Raw genomic sequence first — 17416 nt, forward strand, 5'->3', positions numbered from 1 at the left:
GACTTTGAAAACATCAATTTATTGAACTTTAAAATAAAAATAATTTGAACAGTATGTTTTTAACAGTTGATTACCGTGAACTTTAAGTATAATTCAACTGAAAAACCAATAAAAAAATAAATACATTAATATCTTTAAATAAACAATATCAAAATAATAAATCAAGAAGATCAACAAATATTTTGGAGCACACTTCCACAACCTACTAAACATATATAAATATGATAACTAATGTCACTCACAACCTGTAATGTTTAATTATACTGCTACACGCAGTACTCAAGTACTCCTAGCCTGTGAAAATGTTTGTGAAAAACGTGTGCAAAGTATCCGAAAACGGAGCAGTGGCTGTGATGCTAGCTTTGCGGCTAGCGGTTAGTTGTTATTGTTTGAAGTTGTTGCTATGGAAACAACATGACGGAGAAAAAATTAATATCTTCTACATATAATAACGGACAAAGTAAAGAATGAAGTGTAGGCTATGCCTGTTTGAAGTTGTTGCTATGGAAACAACATGACGGAGAAAAAGTATAATCTTCTACATATAATAACGGACAAAGTAAAGAATGAAGTGTAGGCTATGCCTGTTTGAAGTTGTTGCTATGGAAACAACATGACGGAGAAAAAGTATAATCTTCTACATATAATAACGGACAAAGTAAAGAATGAAGTGTCGGCTATGTTTAAATGTTCGGAATTTGACCGTGATGGCCCTCTTGAGTTGCCGTAAAATATGACGGATGACGGATGCGACGGAAATACACCCGAACACATCTGGTACCCCGAACACATCTGGTACTGACACCGGCACTGAAACAACCGACACTTTCAGAGACTTTTAAAAGGAAAGAGAAATGCCCCAGAACAGTGAAAAGGCCAAAAGAATAACAGCCAAGATAGCTGAATTCATCGCGTTGGATGACCAGCCGTTATCTGTTACCTTTTTTTTCTCTTAATGCATTGCATAAAGATCGGATCGGGAAAAATCGGTATCGGCAGATTGTCAAAATCAAATTATCGGAATCGGATCGGGATCAAAAAAAGGTGATCGGGACATCCCTAGTAACAACCCTTGGTCAAGTCATTTACTTAGAGATCAAATATAGTTTCAATTCAAGTAAATGAAGAAAGCCTAAATCACTCACCTCATCCAACTTGGTCTGCTGACAGGGAAACGAGAAGGTGAAGCCCAGAGGCAGCTTCTTATCCTTTATGCCCAACTTCTCCAGGAAGTTAGCTAGACAATCAGCGATGTGGTCGAACAGCTAGAGGGGAGAGCAAGAAGGCAAGTTTACTTGTTTACTTATTATATACACACACACACTATTTAGAAATATTTATGGCTATTTTACCAATATATATTTAGACTGTAAGTGTAAATATGCACATTGACATTGAATGTAATCTTGTTGCACTGTCATCGCTACTACCTCTGCTTTTACCACTCTTATTTATTTATTGTGTCTATTTTTGACTGCAGTGAGAGTTGCCAAAGAAATGTAGTTGTACTTTGTATGATGACAATAAAGAAATATTCTATTATATAATGTTCTGATCGGGAAAACAATTGCATTAAATCAGGAATGGTTAATTTTACTCTTATTTTATAGAGTATCTTGTACATGAAGCTCAGTGTAACATCTAAATCAGCAAATATAATAAAGCATAATCAATTTCTGTTTCTATCGTAAAAGTATGCTTAACTTTTTGTTTACTCATTCACATTTCTCCTCGAAGTCCAAGTCTTTAGGTTAAATACCATATTCACCTTCAGTCATTATATGCAGTGCTGCAATGAAGCTCATCAGAAATCCACTTCTCATCAAATCAGTATTGTTCTCCTCACCATACCAAGCAGGTGTTTTCATATTCTATTTAGATCTTCATCTTACCCCTACAGATATATGATTTCTCAATGGAGTCTAATTATATTTCTCACCCTCTGCACATGTAAAGATTATTTTCACTGAGGAATAAGTGTTTCCTGATTGAAATTACTATACTGTACCTTGCCATAAGAGGTTGCCCTTGCCCAGGGTCAATTAATTATGCAAAAACAAACAAACTTTTTGAGTTGATACAACCGTAACGACTGTCATTTGAGAGGTTTCCTCTCTTTGCTGCAGCTCGAATGTGCAGTTTCTAAATTTGAGCTTAACGTACAAAACAGAGAGAGAGGACTTTTCTAAATGAGGCCCCCCGCTGAGGCCCATTTCAGAAAAATCAGTTCCTTTGCAAAGAATCCCCAGCGTTTCACTGCTGAACACCTCAATCTGTTCTTTTGAATTGACTTGAATCGCACGGCGTAAATTTAATAATGTAAAGTGTCGTCGATTTACTTCATTGTTCAGCCGGAAGCAAATCTGCCTTCTTTTATTATTTCCCATTATCTGGGTGAGCTCATTCCTTGCAATCAGTGCAGGCTTGCTTTCAAAAGGAAAACGAAGAAGCTGATCGTGGTTTATAATATTACCTATTTTTGATATCAATAGCAAATCAGTTTTCATTTCTGATTTCTCCGGGAAAATAAGACAACTTGCCCCCATCTACTTCATACCTGTCAGAAACTCAGAAGACAAACGTAAAGACCTCAGCCAGCAGGAGAACACACACACACACACACACACACACACACACACACACACACACACACACACACACACACACACACACACACACAACACACACACACACACACACACAACACACACACACACACACACACACACACACACACACACACACACACACACAACACACACACACACCCACACACACACACACACACACACACACACACACACACACACACACACACACACACACACACACACACACACAGTTTGTTTTAACAGTTTGCAGGAGGCAGGTACTTGCTTTCAAGCAGAACACGGGTTAAAAAAAACTTAGAGGAGTGTTCACGTGTTCGGTGTAATGACGTACAACGGCCTCGACAACTTCTGTAGTCCTATTCAGCCACTTGGTAACAACCATCGTTTTTCAGACACGTAAACTCTTCAGAAATCACCAGTGGGGTCACTGCTGATGTATTTAATGTCGTAGAACAAAACTTGATCTGTCTCTTCAATTTGTGTCAAACACAGACCTTAGTTCCAGCTATTTTCCAAAATCCTATGGAGAAATTGCATTGCTTTTTGGCGAAGGAACCGGAAGTGGTAATTCCTGCCATGACACGTGATTTTCCCTACGGAGATAAATAAACGTCCATCTTATCTTAGTTATAACACCTTTTTGTTTTTTATGTTTTATTTTCATGTCGCATTAGGTGTAATTTGCTTCCTCTAAGCCTTAAGGGTTTGGGCCTTCCAAAAGAGCGAGCTCTGATGATAGATAAATCAGTGGCGGGGTGACATACCTGAGAAATAGCCCTTATTATCCCTGAGCACTGCATTTATCCTTTCATCAGGCAAAATGGAAAAAGCGTTGCTAGAATGTGGGTTGAGTATTTTTAACAGGAAGCTTTAACGAGCAAAGAGCAGAAGTTTGATGGAAGATACAAGTGTAACAAAGTCCACATTTGACAGGAGCAGTTATAAAAAAAAACATATTGGGAACTGCTAAGACAAATCAATATAGCAATATAGAGACTTTTCACACATGCACATGTTGAGAGGAAACTGCATTTAAAAAAAACATCCATACGAACAAATTCCAAACTTCATTACATCACAACAAAAGGTGTTGATCTGTGGAATAACTGTAATATTGTACAAGTTTAAACAAACTATTATTTAGAAACCAAATCATTAATGGTTATGAGCAGGACCTGTGAACTCATGCTTGTTATTTGTTGACATTGTAAAAGTTATTTCCTTTTGGTTGTTTTGTACAAAAGAAAGTATTTGTTTACAACATGACGCTAATCTTTTATTTTTGTTTGTTTTTTGTTTAAGCTTCTTCTTGCCCCTGTTGAACATGACAGAGACTATTTGAGAATTATTATTATTTTGTACCTTGAACGTTTGTTTGTTTTGCATCTCTTTGTTATAATTATTATTATTTTTAAAAAAGTAATGGAGCTCAGCGCAAGTTCAACCAGGAAGACCTTCTTTACTCATTCATTTACTATGCTATGTTACTACTCTCTCTCCTCTCAATAAGTGATCGGGGGCGTCACTCCCCAGCTTAACCAATCACTTCACTCTATTGTCTCAAGCCTATCATAGGGCTCCGCTAAAGCTGTCATTTCAGGTGACTCAACAACCCTCCTCCCCCCCTTTTCACCTCCTGTCCCTCTGAATCCAGGGTCAAGCTAAGCCACTCCCCTTCAGACAGAACCCAACTATCCATTCACCACCACCAGTGTCTAGACCCGGGGGGGGTTTCATCGGATCGGTTCTCCCCTCCCGAAAGATACTCCTGCACAACGGGGCCTAATCGCCAAAACTCCATTACATTCATTTGTGTATTCCTGGCAATAAACATGTATTCTTACATCAAAACCGTTTTGCCTGATTGAATTATTATTATTGTTGTATGTTTTGTTTCTGACATGTTCAATAAATTGACTAATACAACAAATATATATTAGGGTGGTCCTTCAAATTGAAAGTCGGAATGTCTAAGCTCCAACCCCCAGAATTCATTCTATTAGTCAAGAAAACTCTCCTGGTGAATGTTTTCCTCAATCTGACAACATGTACCCCTCCCTCATCGACCTTGAAGTTTAGCCTCAGTTGCAGCTGCTGGTGTGGCAGTCCAGGCTAAACTTCAAGGTTAATGAGGGAGGGGTAAATGTTGTTAGAATTTGAATACAATTCACCAGGAGAGTTTTCTTGACTATCATAACGAATTCCGGTGGTTGGAGCTTAAAATAAATGAATTTGAAAATGTACATGGCACTAAGGACCACACTAATATATATATATATATATATATATATATATATATATATATATATATGTGTGTAATGCTTCTTACCTCAGAGCCGCAGCCTCTCATGATGTGTTCAGGAATCTCATAAATCTGATTTTCCATCTCCACCTCTTGCTTGCCGTTAGCCATAACTTTGACCAGGAGCACCCGGAAGTTCGATCCTCCGAGATCAAGAGCCAGGAATTCCCCTTGCTCTTCAAACAAAACAAGAAAAACAAAACACAAAACAATAAACACACAGAATCCACATTTGTATCGGAGTTCCTTGCTTATAAAAGGTTTAGAAAGCGGTTTTGTTTTTTTGTGGATTAGTGGAGCTACGCGAAACGCTCGACAGGAATGTGTAATGCATGAATAGTAGTACTGCAATTCACTTTTTTTTTCTTCTAAATTACGAACACTGTTTTCTGGACTTAATAATAAATGATAATGTCTGAGAAAAATCAAGCACATTAAAAAAATTTAAATAAATAAAAACATAGCAACAGCCCAATGTCTAACCTTAAAAAATTGCATGTAATTGTCATTTTTGCATGATAAAGAACTTAACCCTTATGTTGTGTTTGGGTCTCCCGTGACAAGTTAAAATGTTATAATAACATACGCTCTAGTTTTTATTCTCGGAACAAGGCTTCATGATATCCTCCACAACAGCTATATAAACACTATTTTTATATTTTGGCCAAGTCTGAAGGTCTCTAAAAAAAAGTGTATAATTTGGTGTTCAGGGTCTGGGAAGACCCAGCAGAATTGTTTTGGGTGACGGGGTCAAATTTGGCCCAATCAAGATTCAACTTTGACTTTTGACACTGTCTTCACTATAGGGAATATAATGAGTAGGGATGCTCCGATCGATCGGTCACCGATCGATATCGGCCGATACTCACTCTCTACCGATCGATCGGTGCTCTCTAAACATGCCGATCGCGAGAGCCGATCGCATGACGTAAAATACATGACACTTTTCTCTGTGTGCGGCAAAACAAGCTCGCCAAAATGGCTTCACCGGTCTGGCATTATTTTAAGGTGTCCGAAAAAGACAGTAAAATAGCGGTATGCAACGTGTGTGAAGCAGAAATCCTGCAGCTCCGCCCGCTGGACCGGTGAGCGGAACGAAACACACAAGAGTTAGACCTAACACACTTAGCTATTTTATCTACCTCTGGAACTAGCTAAACTAGTTATTATAAATATATGTATTCTTCACTGTCGGGTCACTCAGTACTAGATCAGTGAGCTGCATGAGATACTGACAGGCTGTCAGGAGAGAGAGAGAGAGGGGGGAGAAAGGGAGAGAGGAAAAGAGAGCGCTTCCGCTAATTTCTCCCGTGTTATTATCCAAAGTGAATGTAAACTTGAATAATGTACATCATTTGAATGTAATAATTAAGTTGATTGTTGTTTGTGGAAGCTCCAGTGAATGAGGCCCATTAACTGAGTTTAAACATCACTTTAAATGGAAGATAAATCTTCCATTTAGGCCCCGCCCACTCGATCGGATCGGCGATCGGTATCGGCCGATACTGATTCCGGCGATCGGCCCCGAAATTGGCGATCGGAGCATCCCTAATAATGAGTGAATTGAATCACATGTTTTACTTAAAGTGGACCTATCATGCTATATTTGAAACATATATTGTAGGGCCATACCTATATAAAGTATATAAATATATATAATTAAAAAAAATACCAAACAGATCCTGCATTTTAGCCATGCCTCATTTCGCTCTATTTGCTCTTTCCAGCCATGTTTTTGCAGGGGGCTGATTTTGTGAGCTGCAGCTGACCACGCCCCCCTGCAGGAGAGGGGAGTTGGCAGTTCCTTTGGCATTAGGGCAGGGATATCTAGATACTTTCCAAAGTTTGACATAATGAATTGTGCTACTTTTAAAGCAAGCAACGATGTTTTCAAATCTGTAATCACAAAGCTCCTCAAAAACGCTATCGAAGCAGTTCCTGCCGTTGCTACGTTAGTTCAAACGGTAACAACGGACTATTTTTCTTAGCGGATGCATGTCAATTTAAATCAATACATACAACTATTTTTTAAATCAATAAAATCATTTTCTAAATCCATAAAAGCATTTCAATTAATATTGGGAGTCATGTCGTTACTTTGTTGAGAATGTGGCCATGTAATATAATAATCTTACATATGATTATATAGAATCATTATTCATTTGTTTTAAAGCAGGAGGCGCAAACGCTTGCTTCGGGGAGGGAGAAAAAGAGCCACAGCGGAGAATAAACAGAAGGGCAACCATGACAACCATGCGCGGGAAGTCTTCTTCGCTGCTTTTGTGGCAGACTACAGCGCCACTTACAGGCCTGGCATATGTACTACAGCGTCTCCAGCGCTTTCGAGCAGCAATGGCCGGCCGTGGCCCAACCTCTCATTCCCCTGATAGGTGGAGAGTTGACCAATAGCCGTAGCACCACCGTCCTGACGTCAGGACAGTGTTCCAATCTGGATCAGTCTATCAGATCCGTTGCAGCCCCTTTTTTAGAGATTTGGGTATGGAGGAAAATAGAGAGGGTTGTGTTTTCTGACACTTGGTGAGCAGAGTTGGGTGTAACGCGTTACAAATAATATTACTTTTGTCGGTAACGGAGTAGTGTAACGCGCTACTTTTATAATTCAGTAATCACACTAGTTACTAACATTGCCCCGACACGCGTTACTTCGTTACTTACTAAAATCAGTCATAATCAAACCTCAACAAACACCTGCAAAGAACACATGCTAAGGTGAAGCTAACGCACAGCTATTTGTTGTTTGTTTATATCACGTAGTCTGTTCTTCTTCTCTGTTTTCCGGTTGTTGCCTGTTTTGAATGACGAATACACACTACCGCCGCCTGCTGGTAAGGAGAGTTATTGCCACTCACGCATGCGCAGTTCGTACGTGCTCGGCTGAAGTCTTTGCGGTGTCTGGTTCCAGTGCAACACATGGCCAACACGCAGGAGAACACGCCGACGCAACAGCGTGAGCAGAGATAGACTGCGCAAAATATACAGATAGCAGGAGACAGAGGACAGCCATGGTCAGATAGGAAAACATTCAGGATCTGGATCAGTCTTATGCGACAATGGAAACTGAACTAAAGAGAACATTTGAAACTTTAGCAGTCTGCGTGATCTGCCTGCAGGGAGGGGCGGGCCGGCCCTGCGAGTAAAGTAACGAGTAAAGTAACGAGTAAAGTAACGAGTTACTTTATGTAGAGAGTAACGAAGTAGTGTAATATATTACTTTTTTGTAGTAACGACCCCATCTCTGTTGGTGAGTTCCCTGGAACACCGGGGACACATAGTCATGTATAAAAGACGTACAAAAGTGCATTTTGCATGATAGGTCCCCTTTAAATATGTGGTGTACGGTTTTTTGGAGCCATCAAATTAAATTACAACAGGATTGTACGGTTGTGAATGCATAATAAGTTAGTTATGATGTAGTTAAAACAATATTGGATGATAGTCATTATTTTGGAGTGTTTTGGACTGAGATAAATCATGGGTCGAAATTGACCCGCGGACACCATGAACGGTAACCGCTTTCGAACACAACACAAGGGTGATGATGAATGATTTGATGATGAATTGATTTTACAAAAGAAAAGACAATTAATTTTCTGATGATTAATTAATTAGCTCACTGACTTGTTCCATGCTCGTGCTCATGGGAAAAAAGTCATCAAACCAAACCTACTTTGCAATAAATCCATGCACCTGTGCACATTGTAATATAATATATATTACAACAGTTGTGTTATAATGTAAACAATTGTTATTAATGTTGAACTGGTCTCTATGTTCTCTTGGAATACAATCACACCGTACATGTTACATCTATATATTCAGTTTAATATTTAATATTCCATCTGTCACATACTTATACTATATCTTGTTATTGTGCATTTGTAAATTCAACATTTATATTTTCAACTTTTTTTGTTTATTTCTAGTGTTTTTAATTTGTACTGTACAATGCCATATATTGTATGCTGCTGCAACACAAACATTTCCCAAATTGGGATCAATAAAGTACTATTTTATCTTGTCTTATGTTAATGAAATATCGTACAGGTGAATAGTTATCACACAGAAACAACATTGAAACAATTCTGAACCACACCTCAGATTGATGCTTTAACATTATATATACTAACATTTCCTAAATGAGACGAGTGTTACCTGTTCCATCAGGAGTGGAGCGCACGAACGTGGGCAGCATCTTGACGGCAGCGGTGGGGTTGGTGTCTCGGCTCAGACCTCGGTCCATCTCTCTCCGAAACCTCACTGACAGATCCATCAAAGTCTTATCTGACAGCTGGAAGTGGTGCAGGTATTTGTCCACCTGAACCATTTGAGAGAAGAGACATTGTTACATTTAGTGAAGGAAATTGAAAAGATATTTGGGGGGCAACCTTTGCACCCAAGGTCTAAAATATAGAATATACAGTAGATATTTAAAGGGGGGGGGGGTAGTAATTAGTATATAAAGCTCTTGTTTTAAATGTGACATGAGCCCAGATTAAAATGCATATAGTTATCACCACCAACATGAGTAAATAAAATGCAGAATTATTGTATTCTTGTGCAATATCCTATCCTGAGCAATATCATATGTAAAATAATTAGACATTTTATTAAGCCTGTCCATTTGATCCTGCTTTTTAAAGGTTTTTATTGATAAGATAAGATAAGATAGAAGAAATGTTTGTGTTGCAGCAGCATAAAAGACATGGCATTGTACAATACAAATTAAAAACACTAGAAATAAACAAAAAAAGTAGAAAATGCACATGTTGAATTTACACATGAACAATAACAAACTAAACTGTCCATCTGCTGCTGTTTGACTCTTATCTTGTATTTTCTTCAGGTGCCAGTTTAACCTGATTAGGCTTCAGTTTAGCTCGTCATTGCTTTTGTATATGTAGTGCATTAGTTTATAGATATACATATAAGTCTGAAAATACTTTTACTAATTTTTAGCTTGCTTTATTTCAGCACCAAATTGAACCCTGCTGAGGTTTTGAGCGTTAAAAAGTTACAATGATAGACTTCAAATGTATTTTATCAGCTTTCCCCTCTAGGGCACTTGGCCCCATGGTCTGATTATGTGTCTGAGCTAAACATTAAACACTTCCTTGTTTACCAAAGAACAGAAAACGCTTGACCAAATTAAGATATGACATTCAAAACAGGCCGGGTATACAGGCCGGTTTTCCTGACACAGCGGGAAAGCTAGGGGATCGGAGGGAGTGTAAGAACACTAAATATGGGTCCTACAAAAGCAAATGCAATGTTTTCTTTCCCTTCTTTTATATTTGTAATCCACATAAATCCTCAGGATCCATCAGTAAAGTTTAACAGTTTACTACAAGAACAAGAGACCATTTCTTGATTTTCTTAAGCTTTTAATTCAAGAGAGAATTGTTAGAGAGAAGTTCTCATACATAAGGAAGTTATCAATTATACATGGTATCATTTAATACAACAAAATATCATTTAAACCTGTATTTTGTTACAACCCTATTTCTATTTTCTTTGAACTTAAATGCAAATTGTAGATTACTGTTTTACAATTAATCTAAAATGTTTGCCTACTAATCAGCAAATAGCATTTAGACTTCTAAGGCCCATTGAGAGGATATTAGAAAACTTCCAAACACAATTTCACAACACAGCATGTCAGATGAGTGTCCTTGAGTGACAAGCTATTTTTCCTTTCCTTTATTTGACTTTGCATTTAAGTAGCCACAAGAGGGCAAAGGAAAATGGTTGTATGAATAAAAGGACAATTGATGGAACATGGAAAAAACACAATTTCCCCAATCCAAAATGGAGGCAATCAGCAGGGCAAATAGGTGAAGGCCATCACTATTCAAAAAGTAGGGAAGGAGTACAGTTGCTTTTGTTATGTTAGTACAAAATGGAGGCAATCAGCAGGGCAAATAGGTGAAGGCCATCACTATTCAAAAAGTAGGGAAGGAGTAGAGTTGCTTTTGTTATGTTAGTACAAAATGGAGGCAATCAGCAGGGCAAATAGGTGAAGGCCATCACTATTCAAAACATAATCTGTCCAGTTGCTTTTGTTATGTTAGTACAAAATGGCCAAGACAAATAAATTTTCTTGCAAACCTACAAAAATCAGTGGCTGATTCAGAGTCTGATTACTGAGAAGAAATGCTATGATTGCAAAAGAATGCTATCATGAGTTTCACTTAAATCGGAAACAATTTATAAATGAGGTGCAGCAGTGCAATATACGCATGTTACCGGTAAGCTATTTTACAAAGGGCTTTATCACATTGTAAATGATCATAGTAGGAAAGGAGAAGCTCAGGTGTTGACATTTGAAATATCTTCCTGTTATTGAATATGGAGTTGCATATGATGATATGAGTATTCTAATGTTACGCTACATTATGCTTCATTTTCAAAACCAATATTGTACTTTTCAATCCACTTCTTTGTTACTTAACAGATTAAGATTGTCAGCTCATACAAAACAATAATAAAAAATGTAAATACATTGACATATAATTGTTGGTTACGATATCCATCAGCAGGGTCATAAACACCAGCTAAAGACACATCTTTTTAGCTTTTTGAAAGCAACCCCCCACTTTAAATGTTCTTTTAGTCTTTATTATTTACCTACTTTTATATTGTTTTATAGGTCTTAATATTTGTATTTCTGTCGTACCTATATGTTCACTTTGTTTTACGGGGTTTTGTATTTCATATTGTTGCATCGACTCAGTTGTCTTGTGTCTTATCTGTCACAGAGAAACCATTATTTATTATATTTTATTATCATACATTTGACCTCCTTGTGTCTATTAACCTGATCAAATGTTATATTTTGCTGCATGTACCTTTTAAAGTTCTAACAAATAATCTGAGGGGAATTTCTTGTTGTTTATTTTTAACTTGTGATGTGTCATTTTATAAAGCACTCTGAGCTGCATGTGTTGTATGAAAAGTGCTAAATAAAGTGTTATTATTATTATTATTATTATTATTATAATGACGAACGAGTACTATTCTATTGTAATTGGTAAATGGACTGTACCTGTATAGCGCTTTACCAACCATATATTATTGTATTGCTTCTTTGACTTTAGCAAGTGTGAGAACTGCTTCCACCACTGGCTGTTGTTTTATTATTTAGGCGGGCATGTTAGGCATTGCTTTGCGGCCTTTTCTGAGCTCGCAGGTGCTCTATGACGTAACATTACATTACATGTCACTTTTTAGACGCTTTTATCCAAAGCGACTTACATACTCAATACTGTGGATAATCCCCACAGGAGCAATTTGGGGTGAAGGGTCTCAGGGACACAACGACATGCTGACTGCAGTGGGGTTTGAACCTGTGACCCCTGATGCCAACACCAACGCACAACCCACTGCACCACACGCCGCCTATGACGCTCTATGACGCACTATGACGCTGAAGCACCCCCCAGGATTGCCAAAGCACCCCCTAAGCACCCCCAAGAAATATGTTTTATTTTATTTTATTTTATTATTATTTTTATTAAATTAGAAAAATTATTGATTACATCAATGCAAATGTGAAACAAACAAATGTTTGACCAAAAACATAAAGCCAACACAGGTGATATGATTAGGCCAATGGCCAGCACCCATTAGATTTTTGACCTACCCATAGGCTAAATTACTTTGTGACACTTGAGTGACTTCCTGTTAGCTGGAGCCCCACATTATTTGCTAACAGCAAAGTGACAAATGGATCGTTTTTTAGTCCTTAAACGTCCACGTGTGGACACTCAATCAAAACCAACTGAAAGCGAGAGGGATTCTGCACATAATGCCTTGTGAGTACAAGTAGCTTACTTCTGGGTCTGTTTCATTCAAGCTCTGCTCTGTGTGTGTGTGGCACGAGCCATTTTGTGTGCGCGCACCGGTGGGTATCTACCGGAGATCGTTGTGGTTAGCATCTGGTGCTAGCTAGCCAAGCTAACGGATATAAGGAGCTTTTTCAACAACAAGGTGGAGGGAGAACTATCTCCTGTCAGACGGAGAGTCTCAGATAACCTCAGCTCAGGTGAAGTAAAGGACTCTCAGTGTTTAGATAGTTAACTTTAGTCTAGTTATCTCAGTGGGTCTCAAACGGTTTGTTTTTAAAGGGGAGTGATTTGTAAAATATCTATAAAGAAATAGAAAATCTGTTTACAGTTCTGTTTCATATGTATGTTGAGAGATACTGTATATCCATAGATCTCTTCATTTTGCTCTCAAAGTGCACCAGATTGATGCTTTTAACTTCAATATTTAAAAAAAAAATCTTCCCGGGGGAGCAAGCTCTCCCGGACCCCACTAGAGAAGGTGAGGACCCTCCTAGAGGAGGTGAGGTCCACACACCACTTGTAAAAATAGCACTTTACTCCTGCTTACACCTATGCCGTGAGCTGATTACCGAGCCTTCATTGTAACAGTCGCGGGTACACTGTGTGTGCGTGTGGGGAGTGTTGCAGTAGAAAATTCAACTGTAGCGCTGGTGCATTAATGGGAAACCCTTAATGTTTGAGCACCCTCTATGAAACGTCAAGCTACCCCACAGCACCCCCTAGAGAAAATCTCTGGCGCCGCCACTGGTAGGACCTGTAGTTACTTTGCAGATATAGATTAATGATAAACCATATGATCAACACTTAAATCAGACTTTAGTTACAGCTGTATTACATTCCCATACTTCCAAGCAGTACATCAAGTATTTAACGTTTGTTAATGGATCAATAATTATAACCAAAACATATAATATATATTATTCTGAAACGGGCATAATGATTACTTTTGGTACTTTAAGTTTGTTTTGATGCTAATACTTTTCTACTTTTACTTGAGTAACATTTTGAATCCTGAATGTTACTTGTAACAGAGTATTCCTACACTTTTAATCAAGTACAAGATCTGAGTACTTCCCCCACCCTTGATGCTAGGAGGGGGGCTACCTGATGGACCCCTGTTTTTACTTTCTCACAGTATGAAAACACATTCAAATGTGCTGTCAGTATAAATCAAAGTGTCTTACAGCAGGACTCACCTTAAGAGCCTGGTCATCATGTAGCTCTGTACAGTAGTTAGCTAACAGACTCGATGCTAACATCTTCAGTCAGTTTTAAGTCCTGCTGCTTCTCCGACTCGAACAAAGTTGATCCACAAAGCTACTTCCTTATATCATACAAAGAAATAAACAATAATAAATCCCCCTGCTGCTCGTTTTTTTGTCTAAAACGAGTTAATTTATCGCTGAAACGTCAGTTAAAACTCGACTCGTATAAAGAAAGTTCCAACTTCCTGAAGTTGGGAGTTTGGTGACGTCATCACGAATGGATGGCGCTGATTGGCTGCAGAGAAGGCACGGCGTGACCTCGTTTTTTTTACAAAGATATTTTCCGTTGTTATTAATATGTATTGTAAACATTTATTAATTCATTACATTTAATTACACATTTGCAACATGATACATTAAACATTAAATTCATGGAAAATGTTTTATTATATATAATTCATTGGAGTTGTATGTGCTTATCAAGGACATATTAAAAACTATTTAACTTTTATTTTTTAAATATACAAGTGATACAACTGGCGAATTGTGTGAATAAAAAGTATACTTCACTCATAACGGTATGTTTATAAGGTTGATTTACTTTTTACTTTTGATACTTTAGTTCATTTAGTTGATTTTACATTTGTACTTGCTTTTTTAATTCACAACTTCTATTCTTTTAATATTGTTTAGGTGCTATTCCTTAAATATTACTGTTTTGCAAAAAAATGATTTGTTTTTATTCAGGTTCAGGTTCAGGTTATTTATTTGTACCCGTAGGTAGATTATGTTTGCAGAGAAAAAGACAAGGGTTCTATCCTGACACTAAAAATAAACACAAACAACAGACACATCTCTAATAAAGGACTAGTAAAAGTACAGGTACAAGTATACCCTGCTCAACCAAATCTCAAAATATTTTAAGAAGGAAAACACTAGTACAAACATGGACATTCAAAATTCACAATTAAATAAATAAATAAAAATAGGCATCTGTGTGACGCTCCTATGATGTGTTAATTTGTGCAATAGCTGCTGGGATAAAACTGTTTTTATACCGCTTCGTTCTACTCCTTGGGACAAGTAACCTCCGGCCCGAAGGAAGAAGCTTGAATTCTGAGTGCAGAGGGTGGGAGTCATCGTCTAATATGGAGCTGGATAACCGCTGTAACTGCCTGAGGTACAGGGTCTCCAGGTTTAGCTGTGGCTCACCAATCAGTCTGTTGGACCACTTTATGATCTGACTCAGAGAGTTTCTGCTCTTTAAAGTCAGGTTACCAAACCATGACATTAGTGAAAAAGACAGAATGGACTCGATAAAAGCACGATAAAACATGATCATGGTTTTGTCAATGTTAAAATAGGACAATTTCCTAAGACAGTACAAACGCTGGTGCCCCCTTTTGCACACAGCTTCACAGTTTGGATCAGAGCTCAATTTTGAGTCAATAATTGTCCCGAGATATTTGTATGATTGCACAAATTCTACTTTCTGATTCTGGATTGTTAAGACTTCATGTATGTGGGGATGTCTTCTAAAATCAATGATCATGTCCTTGGTTTTGCTTATGTTCAGTTGTAGATAGGACTCCTCACACCACCTGACAAAGTCGTCAATGACAGGGCCGTGGCTGGTCTCATTGTCCTGACTAACAATTACAGAGTCATCTGCATACTTTAAAATAGTCCTATTTTCTCACCTACTTTGACACATATTAGTGTAAAGTATAAATAATAGTGGTGAAAGGACACATCCTTGTGGGGAGCCAGTGGAGGAGCTGACTTGATCAGATAAGGTCCCATTCACCCTCACTCTTTGTGTCCTATTGGTTAAAAAAATCAAGAATCCAGCCCATAAGATTATTGCTTATTTCAAATTGTTCTAAAAGTCTGCCAATTAGAATATGAGGTTGAATTGTGTTAAAAGCAGAGGAAAAATCAACAAATAAAAGTCTAGCATGAGATCCAATTCCCTCCAAGTGTTTAAAAAGTAAGTCAGATAAGGTGACCGTGGCATCCTCCACTCCTCTGTGTGGCCTGTAAGCAAACTGCATGGGATCGAGTGCATGCTCAGTCTTCCTTAACATTTCTGCTCTGACTAGTTTTTCCAATGTATTCATTAGAATTGATGTCAGTGCAACTGTTCTAAAATCGTTAAGAGTTTTTGGGCCTCTGGATTTGGGGACAGGGACTACCACAGCATCCTTCCAAACCTTTGGCACATGCTGTGTCTGTAAAGACATATTAAAAATGTAGTGGAACACAGGGCTAAGTTCTTTTGCGCAAAGTTTAAGTAAACGACCGCAGATGTTGTCAGGTCCATGACTCTTATTTATTTTTACTAAACGAAAGGCCTTTTCCACTTCCCTCTGATCTATGTTAAAATGCTTATTGTCTTCAAGTTTGAGCTTCAGTTCAGATATATTATTACTGAAATCAAATGTGTCAAATCGAGAAAAAAAGTGATTTAGGGCATTTGCAAACTCAACATCTGAATTAAAGCCATCCAGAGTCACATGGCAGCTATTCTTTGTTTCCCGGAGGCCTGTTATGGTTTTCATGCTACTCCAGACTGAGCCAAGGTTGTTTGCAGCCATTTTGTTTTGTAGTTCAGATTTAAAATTCTGTTTAGCTTTCAGAATTTCTATTTTAAGTTCCCTATTAGCATCATGCAGATCAGAGGCACTTCCCTGTTTAAAAGCTTGTTTCTTTTTCTGAATGCTGGACTTAACCGCCTTGGTCACCCATGGTTTGTTATTAGGGTATATTGTAACTTGCTTACACGGAATAATCATGTCTTTACAAAAGGCTGTATATGAGCATGTTACATCAACAACTTCATCCAAGTCGGCACCACAAGACTCTTTGAACATATCTCAATCAGTGCAGTCATAACATTCCTGCAAACAGGCTATAGATTCTTCTGTCCAGACATTTATGTCCTTTGTCAATGTTTTCTCTCGCATCGCAAAAACTGTTTTGTATATGGGCAGTAAATGCACACAGTTATGATCAGCAGAGCCCAGTGGGGGTAATGGGACTGACTTATAGGCTTCCTTTACTGACCCATAACACAGGTCTAATGTTTTATCTCGCCTGGTTGGACAGGAGACATATTGATAAAAGTTAGTGAGTGTCTTTTTAAGGGTCACATGGTTAAAATCCCCAAGTATAAAGTTTGGTGCGTCAGGTGAAATTGACTGCAGTTTTTGCACCAAATCAAAGATAGTGCTGGAGGCAGAGGTGGCATTTGCCCTGGGATGGATGTACACTATTGCTATAAAAACTTGGGGAAACTGAAGGGAAACCTTCAGGAATTAGTGGTAGTTTTTAGCATTATTGAACTGAATATCGTACAGCAACCACAGCCAACATTTCTGATCAATATCTTTTATGTCTTGCAAGGGCTGTCAGTCGGTCTATCCCTTTGAA

At 38.1% G+C, this 17416-nt stretch overlaps 1 protein-coding gene across 1 annotated transcript in view; it reads right to left on the reverse strand.

Moving 5' to 3' along the window:
• The window catches only part of LOC117553112 (hexokinase-2-like), a 35493-nt gene extending 21250 nt beyond the window's left edge, over positions 1–14243 (reverse strand). Inside the window, exons 1-4 of the mRNA XM_034226907.1 lie at positions 13976–14243; positions 9088–9250; positions 4942–5090; positions 1146–1265 (exon numbers count right to left, since the gene is read on the reverse strand). Of these exons, the coding sequence (XP_034082798.1) occupies positions 1146–1265; positions 4942–5090; positions 9088–9250; positions 13976–14038 (495 nt within the window). The 5' untranslated portion in view covers positions 14039–14243. The remainder of the gene's footprint in view (positions 1–1145; positions 1266–4941; positions 5091–9087; positions 9251–13975) is intronic.
• Positions 14244–17416: the final 3173 nt, after the last annotated feature.

The sequence above is a fragment of the Gymnodraco acuticeps genome, unplaced genomic scaffold (assembly GCF_902827175.1).
Source record: "Gymnodraco acuticeps unplaced genomic scaffold, fGymAcu1.1, whole genome shotgun sequence".
Classification (NCBI taxonomy): domain Eukaryota; kingdom Metazoa; phylum Chordata; class Actinopteri; order Perciformes; family Bathydraconidae; genus Gymnodraco; species Gymnodraco acuticeps.